This window comes from Primulina huaijiensis, chromosome 7 (assembly GCF_012295235.1).
Source record: "Primulina huaijiensis isolate GDHJ02 chromosome 7, ASM1229523v2, whole genome shotgun sequence".
Lineage (NCBI taxonomy): Eukaryota > Viridiplantae > Streptophyta > Magnoliopsida > Lamiales > Gesneriaceae > Primulina > Primulina huaijiensis.
The window spans coordinates 923,967-941,445 of record NC_133312.1 but is presented as its reverse complement, the minus strand read 5'-3'; the positions used below and the strand labels follow the sequence as shown (position 1 = coordinate 941,445).

Below are 17,479 nucleotides of genomic sequence, written 5' to 3'. Positions count from 1 at the left end.
CAGCTGATATTCTCCGTCCATCGCGTGTAGTAGAGAATAACATGGCAAACAAGTTCATCAAAAGATTACAAGTTAAAATAATAAAACCCGTGCTTTTTTCTATAGCATAGATATGAATTTCAACTCGGTGCAGCATGAATGATGACTGTCTTACAATTCTTGAATAGGTGATTAAAAAAATCTGGGCCCTGGTCTTGTTAAGTTTAGAGTTTATTGTCCCCATAGAACTTGAACACAATAATGAGCGTGATATTACTGCCTAAATTTACAACAATAAAGCCACGAATAAATTTCAACGGCATAAATACCAGATAAAATTGTTGGTTAACAACGCACTTTCCAATAAACTAGAATACAAGAAAACAAGAACCAAACAAAATGCCAATGAAATTCGGAAAAGAAAATGATATATTCCCAATAAAAAATTTATCTATCTTTTGTGCTTTGAATCATGTCTAGAACTAACCCAAGATGCAGAGAATAGTGCTGGGGAAGACATCTGTTCGCGTCAGTTAGCAAAATACTCGACCTGCACCAAAAACTGAATTCTAGTCTCAACCTACAAGAGTACAAGCCCAAGTTCTGACGATCTCAGTACATGTTTTAGCCGATAGTTGTAGAGGTAGTAGTGAAGTTTCCCGTCTCCTGGACCAAACTTCAGCTCCTTCAAGAATATCTCGTTCTGCATAACATCCAAAGCATTGAAAACATCAAATTCCTCTTTCTTGGCAACAATAAGAACATCGTTCATCAGCTGAAGTAATGAGGTCTTCGTGGACACGTTGTAAAAAGAATAAGCAGCCTTGAGACTAGAATAGCTAAGGCTACCAAGTATCGAAGAGGGCAAGGTGTAAAAACTACAGAAGTCGGTGATTTCTTGATTATCAGGACTTGCGACCAAGTAACTGTTCACAACATTCTCCCTAGGAAGAAGCCAATGTTCTACATCTAACTCATCAAAATCTGGTGCAACGACAAATTGTTTCAGGTAATTTCTAAGCAAGCGAGTAACTGCAGGGACATCATGGGGTTCCATCTTTCTGAATCCAGGGGTCGCAGTCTGATCTGGTAATTTGTACAGCTTCATCGTTCGGCTCATTGTCATTCTGGCACCAAGCCTAGAAAACCCAACATCGATAAGCTTCTTTGGATTCAAAGATCTATGCCAATATTGACAAGTCGTTATGGGTGTAGGAAGGACAACACCAGCAGTATAGGCAGCTTGCCAGATATTTTCCAAATGAATCCTCCTTGTGACCTCCTTGATCAACACTGGAGCCAGTCTTTTTGATCTAAGCTTCTTGTGGACACACAAAAAATTAACCTCAGCCATCACTACTACATCATTGCGAACACGGATTTTGGCAGGAATCCCAGTAATGAATGCAACCAATTTTTTTGAGCTCTTTACCCTTACTCCAATGTGCCAACTCCTATAGAAACCAGGAGGGCGCAATGCCCATTGAAGAAACTCCTTCGAGTAATTAAATCTAAACATGTTCTCGTCATCCTCAACATAGTTATTAGCTAGGAGACTATACACCTCAGCGCACATCTCTTCAGAGTCCATATCACATGTAATCCACTCATAAGGAGTTGGAAGATTATATGGTTCTTGTTTGACTTCTGAAAGCAGTGTTGGCTGCTCAATTGGACCTTCAGGGATGCTCGCGTTCCCAAGATCCTTGAACTGCCCAACAGGTTGGGTTTCCCAAAATTTATGCCTCTTTCCAAGAGAAAGAGACTCTTGGACTTTCTGCGCTAAAGAATCAATTGATACTTCATTTCCACTATCATTCTCATTTTCAGAAGATAAGGTATTATCGCCAGAAATATCGTGGCTTTCAGTCGGTGCCTTGTTATCAGCCATTCTCAAGACCGACGTCTATCATCAATTTAAGAGAAAGAATGAGATAGAAGATGAGAGAAATTTTAAAATGAGTAGAAAAAATATATAAAAAAATCAAAGAAACCGTTATATATCAATGTACGCATCAACAATAGGAAACAGATTAGGAGCTGAATCAAAAAAGATAATTCATCAAAATACAACAAATCCATAAAGCCATAAACACACCATAGTTCCAATTTAATTGCATCGAAATGAAACTACAGCTTTTCAAACACACCACATGAAGACATGATGAGGGAGTTTTGGGAAAGTCACACCACAGCACCGTCACTTCCGTCTAATGAAAAACTATTTGTTCTAATATCACAAAGTTTAGCACCCCAAAAACACGAAGTCTGCGGCCACGTCAAAGTTTTTGAGTTCGCCACAGGAACACGCACTATCACATAAACTGGCACGCAATCCAAACTTATCAAAACACACAAAATCATTAAACAAAGTTAACATGAATATCCGCATAATACTTCATCACTTAATTTTTACAGGATTTAAGCAAGCAGTGACTGCAAGACAATGAAACTGTACCCAGTTAAACGATACAAACACATTCCTACTAGGAGAACATCCGCTTACACATTAAAGCTACAATTTTCAGAAGTATTGAATCCAGATTTCAAAAAATTAATAAATCGCACGAAAAGAAAGATAGCTTAACGAATTCCATATAATCCATTCAATCACGAAATGCCACGCGACTCATCTTAAATGTAAAAATTTTAAAAAAAATGACCGCAAAGTTTAAGATCTGAATCAGAAAAACCAACACGTAACAACTCTAATAATATTATTGAAGTGAAGTTGCGAGATTGTGTACATATGTTAACTTCGATTTGGAAATCTTGGTGAAGATCTAGGGCTTTAGAAAGCCAATTTTGGTTCAAGCAAGTTGACGAGAATGAACTTCGAAATGTTCGCTTATAGCATATGACACACGCTTTTGATAAAGTGTTTGATGTTTCACCTTTAATGTTTTTTATTTGAAAAACGTTCAACTTCAATTTTTCTCTCTTCAAAAGGCGCATTTTTAGTCTCGTATTCGCTTTCACAAAATAGTAGATTTGTGTTGATCTTTACTTCCCAGTCCCAACACTTTGAAATCAATGTGGTAACTATATATATATATATATGTGAACAACGTGCATTGCTGAAAATAATTTATAAAATATTAGTTTGGAATAATAATAATTGAGATTGAAAATGTGTGTGCGCATATATATGCATGACAAGAGAAGTATGGTAGGTAAATCTTTTCATCTGGTTTGGGATCATGTGTAAAAGAAATAAAAGTTAATATGAGCAATAATCTTAATATAGGAAAAGAATTAGGAAGGACTTATGAGCAACCAATTAATCCAGTGGCAACATTTTCATAGTTAATTTCCCATGACAAGTTCTGATCGAGTTCGAGTGACATAGACATGTCCTTGTATTGGCAAATACATAAAACGAACACACCAGTAATAGTGGTAACTGTCGAACATAGGAAATAGAAATGAACTGAAATGCTGTTACACCAAGAATCTTAAAGCAGCTAATATAAACAAGACCCGAACATAGATTTCACCCCATTCAGGTGCTGCAACTTTGTGATCTCGTACTCATTTTGAGAGGTTCAAATAATTAGCATCATGTTTTAAATTCAATTTCTTCGCAGTTTCTTCCTTGGAAACAAAAACAGATGCCCCGAAGTGTTGATAGATGTAGCATCCACTATTTACAGAGGGAAAAAGCGGAAAAAACAGCAAGCTAATATTGCATCCTTCCATTGTTGCCAAAGTTCAGGCTCTCCATTCCTTTCAATGTAGATTCAAAACTCTTTATGTTGGGGGTATTTCCTAATGAAGAAAAGCGAGTCTGATCCAACCGTGTGAAGCTTGAACTTTTTTGGAGTGCACTTGGGCTAGCACCTGCTGTACGGGAGCGTGAACGGTCAGGAACTTGGCCAGAAATCTCAGGCTCGCAACTGGTTGGCACAGCAGGTCGTCTTGAAGATGAAAGTTGTCGCAAAATGTTGGTACTAGATGACTATAAAAAGAATAGGAAAATGAAACATTACTAGAATAGAAAAACTTTGTGCACACAAACTTGCAGAATTCAAAAATAAAGGGAACCTCGTATAAGAGACGCATGCAAAGTGAAATAGTAGGACAGAAAAAAAATCTCCAAAATCCCGTCTCATTTGGATTGAGTAATTTGGATTCGAGGGAGTTATTTGACGCATGGATTTCAAATGACTCCAGTTTGGGAGAATCTAAGATCCACTACATGGATAGCGAAAACGAGTTTAAAATGAGAAGGAATTTCAAATCCATCGAATTCAAAAGTATCCAAGCGAGTATGATTGATTTATATCATAAATTCAAATCCTTTGATTTCAAATCTTCAATCCAACTACACCCTTAGGGAAGCCAGTTCGAGCTCAAGATAGTCAACATATTCATAGAAAAACAAATTATGACACCTAAGATGAGCACGTGAGCCCAAACTCAAACTCGACCTCAAGGTTCAGTATTTTTTGAGTTCAGGCTTTTTTGAGTCAAGTTTGAGTTTGTGAAATTTCACAAGCTCAACTCATTTACAGCTATTGGCACCATGACACGGGGAGAAGAAAGGGAAGTGGTGATGTAATACCCTCGAAAACAGATAAATAAAAAATGTAGTTAAGTGTATCTTAAACAAAATTTAATGGTTGGTTTTAAATTTTCCCATAATATAAGTCAAAAGAGACTATTAATTATATCATAAATATTAACTAAAAGAGAAATTATGTGCTGGATTTTGGTTGTCAAGCATTTACAAGTGCTCTTCAGTTAGGCACTATTGGGAACATGCTTCTTTGGAAAAAAAAAAGGAAAGAAGCAAGAACGAGGAAGAGAAAAAAAATAATAACAATAATAATAGAGCTAGGGAGGCAGTGTGAGAAAAACAAAATCCAAGCCTTGTAACCGGTCGATCACCACGTGTTTAGTGCTGCTGTTGGAAATCATACTTAGGTTAGGGTAAGGATTTATTTCTTTTCCAGGTAAATATGGATCGATTTCGTGGGTTATATTCTCAAGATTTCGATCTGCAGCCTAATTGAAGCTTTTAAATGAAGTTTTAGTAATGGATGTGATGATTTTTGCTCTATCAACATCGCTATGTTGATGCGATTATTATATGAAATGCATGTGATTGTGTGAAAAAAGTGTGATTTATGTTTCTATGGAGGGATGGTTTGAGTAAAGCAATGGTGACACGTCTTACTATTTGAACAAGAGGTGGTGTCCAACTCACGGTGGATGGGTTGGAATTGTTAATTTTATAGTTGTCGGTGGGTCTGAACGTATGTTGCCTATGGTGTTGGTAAACTGATGTAGTGTGTCAAGAAGCATCAGTAATGACAAGGTAGTTTGGTGATCATTGGCGAGGAGAATAGTCGTTTACATAGAAAGATTTTTCATTAATGATGTGCTGCCATCTTATTGCAACACTTCATGTTAAAATTCACGAATGATTGTTATGTTTCAATTTTTTGTACTCACCCAGTAGATGGGGCTGTCTCTGATGGAGCAGGTAACAGGTTTTGGAATCGATCTAAAAAAGGTTAATTCTTGAACAGGGCTGGTGCAAAATGAATGACATCAAAACTTTTGCTTTATGTATATTTCCAGAAATTACAGAATGTGCATACTCGCGCATATATCTGTGTGTGTATATTTTGCACAGTAGTAACTGTATTTTGTAATTTTTTTTCTTTTGAGAAGGATGAATTGCTTGGTATTTTGGAACTCCAATATTTTTGGGGGAAACTGTGTCCAAATTTTTATTAGAAAAAAGTGTGAGTGTGTATAAGTTGTAAAGACATGGCGTGCTACAGGTGAGGGGGAGGAGCGTAGAAGAGTTCTTACTTCTTTACCCATGGCTGAGTCACTAGCTATTGGGTCTTTCTGTCTAGATAAGCTTCCAGAATCCAAAAATTTTCTGCCACGAGTAGTGTTTGCAGACCAACCAAGGGTATTCCCTTCTTCACCACCTGAAAAAATTAGCGCCAGCATGACAAATATTCACATAAAAAAGATAGCTAAATTACCAAAGAAAGGCACAGAAAAAGGCTCTAATCTCTCTACGTAACAAATTACTAATTCCACACCAAGTAGCTAATTATCATAAGGCAAAACAATAAATGCACAAGAGTCACCTGATGGCCTATCAATATTTGCATTGTGCATCCCCGAACTTGTGCCGGCAGCGGGGCCCTATTAAAAAAAATAAAACAATTGTATTTGAGACAACAGAGGATAATCTATAACTATGATGTTGCTTACAAGGACCCCAAGGGGAGATTTGGTGAGCTGGGATTGCTGAAAGTTCAAAATTGTCCAGTCATAAACATAGTCAAATTGAAAACCTGACAGAAGAAGCAAGCATAGATAGATGAAGAAGCTGAATAGGTAACACTTGAATTCCAATAGCAGGTAATATTGGAGTGCGAGGATACACAAACAAACCTTCGCGAATAAAAAGGTCGCGGAAAATTCTCTTTAAATAGGTATAATCTGGTTTATCATCAAATCTAAGAGAACGGCAATAATGGAAGTAAGACGCAAACTCAGCAGGGTAACTGCGGCACAAAGTCTGAAAAGGATAGTTTTATAAAGTCAGGGAGGATTACCAGAAGAGAGGATAATAAATGTCAAATTGTCAGTTACCTCGATAGAGGTTGAAACTTTCTTTTCACAAATTCTCTCGTACTTCTGTTTCTTGGTTCCAGCCTTCAGCCCCTGCCAAGGAAGACTGCATATTGCCCGGACGAACAGACATGTCAATGTGTCAAAGTCGGGGAAATTGAGCATTTCAGATCAAGACATACCTTCCCCTTAAGAAGTACATGAAAACATATCCAAGTGATTCCAGATCATCCCTGCGACTCTGTTCTATGTATTGGCAAATGCAGCAGAACAAATCGAGCATAAACTCAATGCTTATCCCAAAACCCTTATATCTAAAAGTTCAAGCAAAAAGAAAACAAAAACTTCACTCGCGTGCATACCAATGCCAAGATGTGTATTCATGCTTGCATATCTGGCAGTTCCAGTCAAATTTTTATTTTCCCTGCATCAAGTAGATGCCATTTGATTAACTAAAATGGATACCATAAGCCCTTATCAAATATATAAAGAAGAATAATTGTGCACAAATAATCTTTCAAAAGAGAGCGCAGAGAAACTTGCAATCTTAGCCAGATAATCTTTCCATATATATGATTTCTCACCTATACGGAATGTGCTTATGCGTTGATGAGTCTCTATATTTCTTGGCAAGCCCAAAATCAATTGCGAAAACCTGCATGTAAATTGATGAAGCAATGGATTTGGGAAGATCATTAGAAGCCAACAAAAGCTGGAAAATAAGAAAACTTCAAACCTAAGCATGGATCACCTGATTTGCACGCCTTCCCAAACCCATTAAAAAGTTGTCAGGCTTGATATCCCGATGCAGGAAAGACTTGGAGTGAACAAACTCAACACGATTAATCTGAAAACAAGGAAATACTTGAACATAAATCATCGAGAACATTAATATAAAAGCAAGCAAACAGAATATCATACCATTTGATCCGCCAGTATCAACACTGTTTTAAGTGAAAGCTTCCTACTACAGAAGTTAAACAAGTCTTCAAGACTAGGTCCCAATAAATCCATAACAAGAACATTATAGTCTCCCTCTACTCCAAACCATCTGATATATGGAATTCCAGCTACAAAATTTAAAAGTACGTGCATAAAAAAAAATGCAAAAAAAAACAAACAAACAAACAAACAAACTACTAAAACAATAAAAAAGGATCATTACTTCCTCCTTGAAGTAATCTGTACAACTTTGACTCATACATTAACTGAGGATGTTTAGTCTTGACATTTTCCTGAAAACATGACCAGATAAAGTGATTTTTAATTTACGGTCAAACAAAACAATAACCTTTTACTTATTGTTTGCCAAGACACCCACGAAAGATATGTTCTTAAGCATTGATATCTCGTTTTGTCTCTGGCTCAATATCACAAAGCATCAGGACATGTATCACAGAGCATCAGGACCAAAAGACAAGTTTGTACAGGTACCAGATCCCCATTCTAAAACCCAGGATGCTCGGAATAGTGCCTTTTAACTCTTTCTTGCATGGAAACATTTTCATCGCCAATAAGCTTTTATGGGTTATAAAACAAATATTACTTTAAAAAACTCCAACATAGAGCTATCTATTACTAAACAAATGGCCAATTTTTCCCTGTCGTGGACTCTTGTGGTTAAATAACTCTCTTGGATTTTTATTATCTTTCTTTGTTCGTTTTTCATAAAGAAAGCCGCGATTCTTCCTTCAGTAATCAATTGCTTCGGAGAACCCACAACATGGCAAATTACATGTAAAAAAATGTCATAATTAAGACAAGAACCAAAACAGAATAACCTTACAAAGAATAATATCAATGATAAAATAATCCAATAAAACAAGCTTCCGATCACTCACAAGCTTAATGGCAACCTCTTCATTCGTCTGAATATTAGTACCTGAAAAAGCAAAGAGATTAAAATAAAATTGATAAAAGTAAAGAATCCATACAATTCAAACAACGAAAAGTAAAATCTAGACATACCTAAATAGATCTCTCCGAACGAGCCACTCCCAATTTTCCGGCCAAGCCGAAATTTATTCCCCACACGCGGTTCCATTCCAATTCACAAATCGAAATAAACCCTAATTACAAGAATTTACCCAATTCAAAAAACTAAATTTCGAAGAATTTCAGGTTCCCAGAGAGAGGAACAGGCCTGGTATGGCGACAATTTATGTGATACAATCAATACGATTCACCGGTAGCTTCTTCTGACATCGCGCTTTGATCTATTCGTCCAACACGGAACAAACTTAAGTTTAGGTTGCAATAATTTATATTATTTAATTCAAAATTTAANAATTACATTTTGAAATAACTATCTTGGTATAATCATTTTAAAATTGTAGCTAATATCTTAATTTTAATTAATTTATTAATTACTTATTTGATTAATTATTCAATAAAAATAAAAACAAAAGTAGATAATATATTTTTAACTAAATAAATAAATATTTGTAGATAATACAAAATATATGTTATTTATAAATTTGACGTAATCTGAATTTTAAAAAAAAGATGTAATCTTGAGAAAACCGATCACATACAACATATGTACTTCTTGTATTAGTATATTAAAAAAATTTATTCTATTGTAATTGTAAGGCCAGTGATCATCAATATTAAACAAATATATCAAGACAGTCAAAGAGATCAGGAAAGATATATACAAAACAAATTTATCAAGACAATAAACACCAACCGCAACATGTGTCTGGAGATCCAAGACATCAATGAATACTCATAAACTTCAACCGCAACATATACGACTTCTTCATCCGCTATCTTTGCAACAATGTCTGAGATCCTGTGATTTCTGAAGCCTGTCAACTTTTTAACAAGTTGAAGCCCAACATCCAGTCTTCTAGCTAGCTGTAAGGTTAGGCGATAGAGATAAGACTTCTCAACAGTTTAAATTATCAACTATGAGTTGAGTTGCTTCACTGAACTTTGATTTGGACTATTTCAACATGATGAGTCCAAACAGAAGTTAAATTCTTTATTTTGGTACGATATCGATATATATCATTTTATACCAAAAAATACCTTATATCTTTTAAAAATTTAACTTTATTATTTAAAAATATTATATATTTTTTAATTTATATATATTATTTTGATATATACCGTAAATTTCAAATTTCATACCGTTATCGTACCGAATATTTCTGTATCAATACCATACCGTACAGAAAATTTCGGTATACCCAAAATTTCGATAAATTCGATATTTTTCGATACGATAACTTCAGTATACCGAAAATTTGATATTTTTCCCCACCCTTATACTTTACTTTGGTTTATGAGTTTGAAGCGTAGAATTGAAAATTATATTTGTTTACATGTCGATGATGCATTTATTGATAATAATTTAACATTTTTTGGGTAAATTTAATGGTTTGCTTCTACATGTTCATATTCGTGAGTTCTTTATAATTTTGGCTCTATTACCCACTTTCTTTTCCGAGTTCCGACGTAGGCTGTTTGGGATTGGAAAAAAAACATCAACTCTTCCTATGTTTTTTTTAAAATCAAATTTAATAATTTTGTATTACAGTTTATATTTTATATAGTCAATTTTAATTGCCTCATAATCGAGTGTGCTAAAATTCCATTTCCAATTTTCCTTACTACTAAATAATAGAAAATCATATCATTGTCATTAGAAAATAAAATCATGGCACTGATACACAAATAACATCAAACAAGACATTGCAGTGTGTTGTTTTCGTTCCAATTGTTTGCCAATATATGGTATTGTTTCTTAGCCTTTCAATAAAATCACAATTCACTTTAAGAAAATCATTGTTCTAAGATTTATTTAATAATTTGTGTATATGAATTTACATTGGAAATGTCATGTTTATAATCATAGAATTTTACTTTTAAGTAGATTAGTTAAAACTTCTTATGCAGAATTATAATTTATGCAAATTATGTACGGGCGTAGAACAAATAATATACATAAATTATAGTTTACACACACAACGCTTGAGCATCGACCACAGCTGAATATGGTGCATCCAACCACCTTAGTATTCCCCGGAGACACTCCCCGCAATTTAAAAATAATTGTAATAATTATTTTTAAAAATGAAGAAAAAAATGACTCAATAAAGACCAAAAAGATGGCGAAATACAAACTGCACTATCAAGAATTAGAAAACTGTGTTAAATGCTCAAGTTTGTTGGGTCACTACAACATCTTTACCATGAGATGAGTACTTCTTCTGCAATCTCCCTCTCAACTGCCTTATTTTTGCATCAACTCTTGCTGTGAATCCGATCTTGGTCGTCTGTCGTGCCTTGGACCGTTCCCTCCTCCACATATACCGATCCTTGATGTCTCTCTTGTAGTACTTGATCTCTTGAATCACGTGATGATCCAAGGGATTGAACAATCTTTGGAATGAAATGTGAGCAAGATATGGAAGATTACACGCCACTGTTACCAAGAGGGTGGCACACCAATATATAGGGGCCGGAGCCAAGACTTCTAAGAGGATTCTAAAGGCATTTACGTTGAGGGATAGACGTAGTTCACCGTATATTAAAAGGAAGAGGTACCAAGAAACAACGCTGCCCCAAACAAGGAAGTGTTGTATCCATGTGAAATGGCTCATTGTCAGCGCGATTTGGCAGTTAACAGCCCAAATGACGCATGTAAACATGACCGTACCTACCGCAATCATATCTGCCGTCTGGCCTCCAGGCCGAAAAGCTTGGTCATAGAAGATGATGACATTGAGGAAGAAAATGATAAGAGATGTATACAGACCATTTGCCATCCACCCAAATATTCTGTACCAGTCAAAAAATAAATTTTTCGGCCCTTGCTGATATAAAGCTGGAAACTGCATCACGAGTAGTAATTTGATTCAGTACCACGTATTACGCCACAAGGATGTACATAATTGTAGCAAAAGCTGTAACTTAGAGTAGATAAACACCACTTTTCAATCATCATGCCATATAAACAGCCACACAGAACAATACCAACGAATGCCACAGCCCAACTATATATGAAACAGTTAGAAAAGTGTGGTGGAAAGACAAACCTGCAAACACACTTCTGAATCTACATCCTGTTCAAACACTCCAAGCGAAATGACAGGCAAGGAAGTTAGAACAACGTTGAAAAGAAGCATGTACCAGTCAACATACACTGACTGCCCAGAAAATCCAGCAAATGCCTCAAAGTAGAATATTGTCAAGCCGAAAGCTATGTTCTTGTAAAAGAAATAGCAAATCTATAACCAAAGAATTATGTTCTAAGTTAGAATTAGAAACAATAGCATGAAGGGATATCATTTCATGGGGAAGTATTACCATCTGAGCTATTCTCTTGTAACACCAATGTCCATGTACGACAAGAAGCCTCTCCAAAAACCGGAACTGAGCAATTGCAAAGTCACTTGCCATTACAGCCTGCAAAACTGCTAATATTATGTCGGACTGTTTTGGATGGCATCAAAGAAATAGTTATTCACAGAGGTGAGAAAAGAAATGTTATTGCTAATTTCTATTTCCATGTGACTTGAACTCGGATAAGACACATTTTTCATGGCTATTTATTGAGAACATAATGCCTGGAAAATCTACATCCCCAAAAAAGTTAATGAAATCTTCAATCTTCTAATCAGTTTGACAATGATTTACCTTACCATCAATACTTGAAACCAGATAACTATCAACTCTATGATACAAACTATCAATACCTTGATTCCCGCAGCAATAGAAATGGGAAAGATTTGTTACGAACCTGCATTCCTTCGCATCCACTGATGCCAACACCAATATCCGCTTCTTGAATCATACCGACATCATTTGCACCATCACCAATGGCTAATGTGGTTTTTCCCGTCCCTTGTTTTACCAATCTTGTTACCTAATTGCCAAATAACATGAACATGGGATGCAGGGAAACGTAATTCTAGATTAGCAACAAAATAACAAATTGCTTAATAGCTACAGGAAACAAATATCATAAGAAAGGAGTATGGAACTAATCAATTAGAAGATAAAAATGTTTTACCAGAGCTTTCTGCTTTGGAGACACACGACAGCATATAACTGAAGCACAATTAACAGCTAAATTTAAAAATTTAAGCTTTACGTCATTCTCAAGAGCGTAAGTTAAAGTTTTCCCATCAATTATCAAAGCAAATGCTGCATGGGGATCCTTTTCTAACTTGATCATTTCAGACCCATCACTAATTTGCATCAATATGTTCTCCTTCACAGTCTGCCGAACAATAGCAACAAAGAAAACAATAAATTAATTTTTACCACCGAAAAAATAAAGTACATTTCTCTACTAAAAAGTACCTGTTTAGAATTTTGGGCCGATGCATCTACATTACTTGTCATACATATTTGCTTCATGCCTTGTCGAAGCAAACTACAAGCAAATCTGCGTCATAATGACAATATTTCAGTTTAGCAGTTCACATGCTTTGATGATCAAGTTACTACATCTGCAATCGTTAAAAACCACATTATTATGGTAAGAGACAGACCCTATATTAATTGCAGTTTCCATCTTATCACCTGTCAGAACCCAGATCTTTAGACCAGCCTGAGCCAATTTGTCTATGCACTGGGGCACCTACCGAACACACAATTGTAATCACTTAAAATGGGAGAATACGAGAGAGAAAATTAACAGCTCAGAGCAACAAAAGACACATCACACACCCCTTTCTGTAATTTGTCCTCCACAGCAGTTGCGCCAACAAGTATCAAATCCCTTTCTATCATATCAGAAAGGCGCTCGAGCATCAAGTCCCTCTCTCCACCAATTGAGGTCTTTGCTTTCATAAAATCTTCATTCCAGGAAGAATACTCGGACTCGTCAAGTTTCTTATAAGCAAGAGCTAGAGTACGTAATCCAACCTCCCCATAATCTTTCAAATGTTTTGTGGTGGATTCCTGATATGTTCTCCCATAACTGGATAACCTATCAAAGATGATGCTGCAAAGTAAAGTATGCATTAAATTCAAGAGCACATTGACGTATATACCAATCAAACTAAAGTTTGATGGCTTTAGCATTCGTAAATGGGGAAAAAGTACCAAGAGAGCATTTTAAAAAAATATTGATTTATTTTAAAATTATTCATTTTTTTATTACAAGCGGGGAAGGGTGTTTTAACAAGCTTTGAACGTAAGACCTCTTCTCTTAATGAAAGCTTAATGAAAGCCGAGGTGCGCCACTAGACCGTTTGAGGTCTTGGCAGAAATACTCATTTAAAGATTAAACTTGACACTGCCACAATAGCTGGAGGCCGGTTTATTTTCTTTTCTTTTCTTTTGGTAAAGACCTTTTTCACTTTTTTTGTTGGGTGGAAGGAGTTGGAATTGGCATCTTAAATTGAACTTCAATCACCAAACACATCTCGAGTTATGACACACCTGTCAGCTCCTTTGCACAGAAGAAGGATTTGACCATTCTCATCCCGAACAATAATAGACATTCTTTTCCTCGTGCTAGTGAAATCCAACAAATTAAGCACTTTGAACTCCCTGAATTAAAAGAAAACATGTGTAAGATTATAGCTCCGAGGTAAAACAAAATATCACAGCAGAACTGGCAACTATTTATTCGTGGTCTCGCCTTTCAATAGGCTCGTGAAAGGAAGGATATCTCTCGCGTACAAATATGCTTGACTGTGTTCTTCTACAAAACTCAAAACCAAATTCTCTGGCAGCAACAAGAAATGAGCCTTCATCTGGTGATTCTGCTTCATAGGTGAAGACACCGGTCACTTCATCCTGTTCTGGAATTGCAGTGTGACAAAGAGATAGTATCCTGAAAAATAATAGAATGACATCTGCACTAGGTTCTTTGAACCAATTCCCATTCATGAGGCGGCTATCCTCGAAGTTAAACCCCTTTAATGCAGGTTTATGGTTATCTTCATCTTTTGACGTAATGACAGTCTCCAGTTCAATTTCTGATTCCCCAGATCCTTGCCGACCTTTCCCCCATGACGGAGGTGTACCAGCTTTGCTCTGCCGATCTTCATCCAGGGCCATCTGTTTTACAGCAGCAAGCTCTACGTCACTGGAACTCGTGCCATAAGCAACACCCCCGATGGAACATTTTAGAAAGTTCATTTGATTGCACGTCAAGGTGCCAGTTTTATCAGAGAGGATAGTATCGACCTGCCCTAACTCCTCATTTAAGTTTGATGTCCGTGCTTGAGCAGGAGTTCCAGTCTCTTCATCATACATATGAAGATCCCTGTTTATGAATAATGCTTGAAGTACTTTTACAACCTCGATTGACACATAGAGGGAAATTGGTATTAAGTATCCATATAAAATAAGAGCGGTAACCAGATGATAAAAACCCGACATCAATGGGTCGCGCGGATCAAAATAACCCCTATCATCCGGGACCTGTAAATACCACCACGTTGGCAAATCATATTTAGTTTTGACGATAAAACCTACAGAGCTTATGAATGAGATGAACACCAAGAAGGTGAAAAGGAAGTAAATTATTTTGTCCATTTGTTTTTCAACCCTGCTCCTTTTGGAAGGTGATTTAGTAGCGTTTTGCATAACTTTACTATCATGTCCGGTGAATATCACCACCCCATAGACATAGGCCGTGTTCCTTAGCTTTGAATCTCTCAGGAGAATCTGACTCGGATCAAGAGGATAGACCTTGCGATTATACTCCAAATTACCCACAAAAGTGTAGAGATTCGGATTGGGATCCTCACATTTTATGGTCGCATTGAATTCTTTAAAGGTTGAATCATCGTCAAGAGATAATGTCGCCTCCAAGGATCGTTTTACCTTCAAATTTGTCTCCCCATCTAAGTTCATAGTTTCAACATAACAAATACCATCTTCATAACTGGAAGATAAGAGAAGTAAATCCGCAGGGAAGAACTGATCCTTTTCCACTTTCACTACATTTCCGACCTGAATTTTCATCCATGGTTTTTGACCAAATGTACCATCTTTTTTGTGCACAGTAGCTCTCCGCAAATTGACATTCATGTCCTGTATGAAACGTCGCCAGTCTTCCAGCGCTTCTTTAGCCATACTCAATCCAACCACAAAGGCCAACGGCGCGATCATACTCATGGCAGAGAAAGGTGATATAGGAGTAATTGACAAGACTGCTGCCAAGAGAAAGTACAAGTTGGCAACGCGTCTGAACTGTTCGAATATGGCCTTGGGGAGAAATGTAAGGACATTATACTTGGTGGTAGAAATATAATTTGAGCAGTATCTAAAAGGTTTTTGCTCGTGCATATGAGGCTGGTTACAATAAACCATCCGAGAGTAACCAGGTCCTTCAATGTCATGTGGTCCTTCTGCCTCGGAAGGATGTGAGTGGTAGCAAGCAAAAGTATACAGACTGCTCCTCCGGATCTTTGCCCTTATCCTGCCCCCAGCCATTTTTCAAACAATTCAACTCTCAACAAAAAATTCACCACAAACTGAGAGTTACGAAAGGAACCCCTGAAACTCGCCTCCACCGTACAAGTGAAGGCTTTGTCATGTAACCATTATACTTCAGTAATTAATTGATAATTTCAAATGCAGATTTCGTCTCCCTTAAAACTCCATACTTTCCATATGGTAGAAATGTATCTCCTGCATTCTCAAAAAACAAAGAAAGACATGTACCACCTGTGTCAAACACAGACCAAAAGACCAATAAATTCGCAACATATTATAATCAAAAGAAGATTTCGAAACCTTCAACATATTCATATCAATTTTGACCAAGAAAAACCGAAAAATCTTCATCCCACCAACCCTAGATACAAATCAAAATTGACGCACCATTAGAGCAGAAATCATCTCAAGAAACTATAAATTCAAGATACAAGAACCAGCCACAAAATAAGGCGTAGAAGCAGATTCTGACGAGTGACGAGAAGAAGAAATTCACCACTTTCTCAAACATTGAAGGCCATCAAGTCAAACAAACATAAATGCATCACACAATCTCGTAAACATCGTGAAAAAACAACAAAGAAAACCAACAATCACATAGCCACAATGCAAGCTAAAATTGCTCCGGGGCACCTCCAGAACATTCGAGAATCAATATAATAAGACGAATAAAAAAACTCCACATTCTTTCCCAACAATTCACGTGCCCATGCTGATAAATACACAACATCCATATAAACAAACACAGCTACAGAATACTAAAACTGTTTTCTTCTATTATTACCTGAAAATAAAATGTGTCGACAAAATGGAAATCAGAGAGGAACCCGGGTAAGAAATCAAGCTGAAAAAAGTTGAAGAGATCGCAATGGATGGGAGACGAAGAAGGAGAACGAAGGTTAGAAAGTTGATGGGTCAGAGGATAGAGACTGAAATTTGGGCAATCACGGGTATTTATTGGTTTTTCTCCAGTGGTAGTCCGGAAGTGTGTCTCGACTCTCGGGGGTCATTCTCGGAAACGAAAAATGTTTAAAATCTAAAATCATAATTTTTTTTCCAAATTAATTTACTTGTGAATATCTTGTTATATATTTGTCTAATTATAATTATAATGTTAATCTCTATGCATATTGAAGAAAGACAATGGAGTGTTTTGCAAGGAAAACATAATTAGATGGAAATTTACCAATTAATGACAACTGCGATTTTACTCCAATGATCTGACTTTTACCTAATGTACGATTATCACGTCATATATATGTATGTATTATCTCGAGTATTTTTTTTATTTGTAATCTGAAAAAATATTTCTTACATTTTTTATTTTTAAATAATGATACACAAATAACATAAAAAATTGTTATTAAGAATCATTTTTAAAGTTTTAAATTTTAGCATTGGACACTATTACATATGCATATACTAGAAGAGGGGGCCGTAGTTATTATTATTATTATTGTTCCGCTCATTTAATTATTTTTTATTT

General features: G+C 36.1%; 3 protein-coding genes across 4 annotated transcripts; all 3 read right to left on the bottom strand.

The window, feature by feature from the left end:
• Nucleotides 1–274: 274 nt before the first annotated feature.
• On the bottom strand, nucleotides 275–2,851 carry LOC140980555 (glycylpeptide N-tetradecanoyltransferase 1-like). Its single transcript, XM_073446447.1, has 2 exons — nucleotides 2,727–2,851; nucleotides 275–1,885 (listed from the first exon to the last, which is right to left on the bottom strand). The coding sequence occupies exon 2, from the start codon at nucleotides 1,868–1,870 to the stop codon at nucleotides 560–562; it is 1,311 nt and encodes a 436-aa protein (XP_073302548.1). The 5' UTR covers nucleotides 1,871–1,885; nucleotides 2,727–2,851; the 3' UTR covers nucleotides 275–559.
• A 672-nt stretch (nucleotides 2,852–3,523) lies between these two features.
• On the bottom strand, nucleotides 3,524–8,827 carry LOC140980553 (casein kinase 1-like protein 2). The gene is made up of 14 exons (XM_073446444.1): nucleotides 8,551–8,827; nucleotides 8,424–8,464; nucleotides 7,748–7,817; nucleotides 7,504–7,652; nucleotides 7,334–7,429; nucleotides 7,167–7,237; nucleotides 6,945–7,006; nucleotides 6,765–6,828; nucleotides 6,604–6,688; nucleotides 6,403–6,529; nucleotides 6,220–6,302; nucleotides 6,093–6,150; nucleotides 5,803–5,927; nucleotides 3,524–3,937 (listed from the first exon to the last, which is right to left on the bottom strand). The coding sequence occupies exons 1-14, from the start codon at nucleotides 8,624–8,626 to the stop codon at nucleotides 3,659–3,661; spliced, it is 1,386 nt and encodes a 461-aa protein (XP_073302545.1). The 5' UTR covers nucleotides 8,627–8,827; the 3' UTR covers nucleotides 3,524–3,658.
• Nucleotides 8,828–10,517: 1,690 nt separating this feature from the next.
• Nucleotides 10,518–16,933, bottom strand: LOC140980545 (probable phospholipid-transporting ATPase 4). 2 transcript variants are annotated; one of them, XM_073446427.1, is made up of 12 exons: nucleotides 16,778–16,933; nucleotides 16,294–16,354; nucleotides 14,186–16,188; nucleotides 13,984–14,094; nucleotides 13,267–13,543; nucleotides 13,089–13,177; nucleotides 12,898–12,982; nucleotides 12,605–12,814; nucleotides 12,332–12,457; nucleotides 11,899–12,024; nucleotides 11,628–11,819; nucleotides 10,518–11,423 (listed from the first exon to the last, which is right to left on the bottom strand). In XM_073446427.1, the coding sequence occupies exons 3-12, from the start codon at nucleotides 15,988–15,990 to the stop codon at nucleotides 10,749–10,751; spliced, it is 3,696 nt and encodes a 1,231-aa protein (XP_073302528.1). In that variant the 5' UTR covers nucleotides 15,991–16,188; nucleotides 16,294–16,354; nucleotides 16,778–16,933; the 3' UTR covers nucleotides 10,518–10,748. The 2 variants fall into 2 exon arrangements, with proteins under 2 accessions (XP_073302528.1, XP_073302529.1); XM_073446428.1 differs by lacking the exon at nucleotides 16,294–16,354 and having other exon boundaries at nucleotides 11,899–11,997; nucleotides 16,778–16,932.
• Between the last annotated feature and the right edge of the window lie 546 nt (nucleotides 16,934–17,479).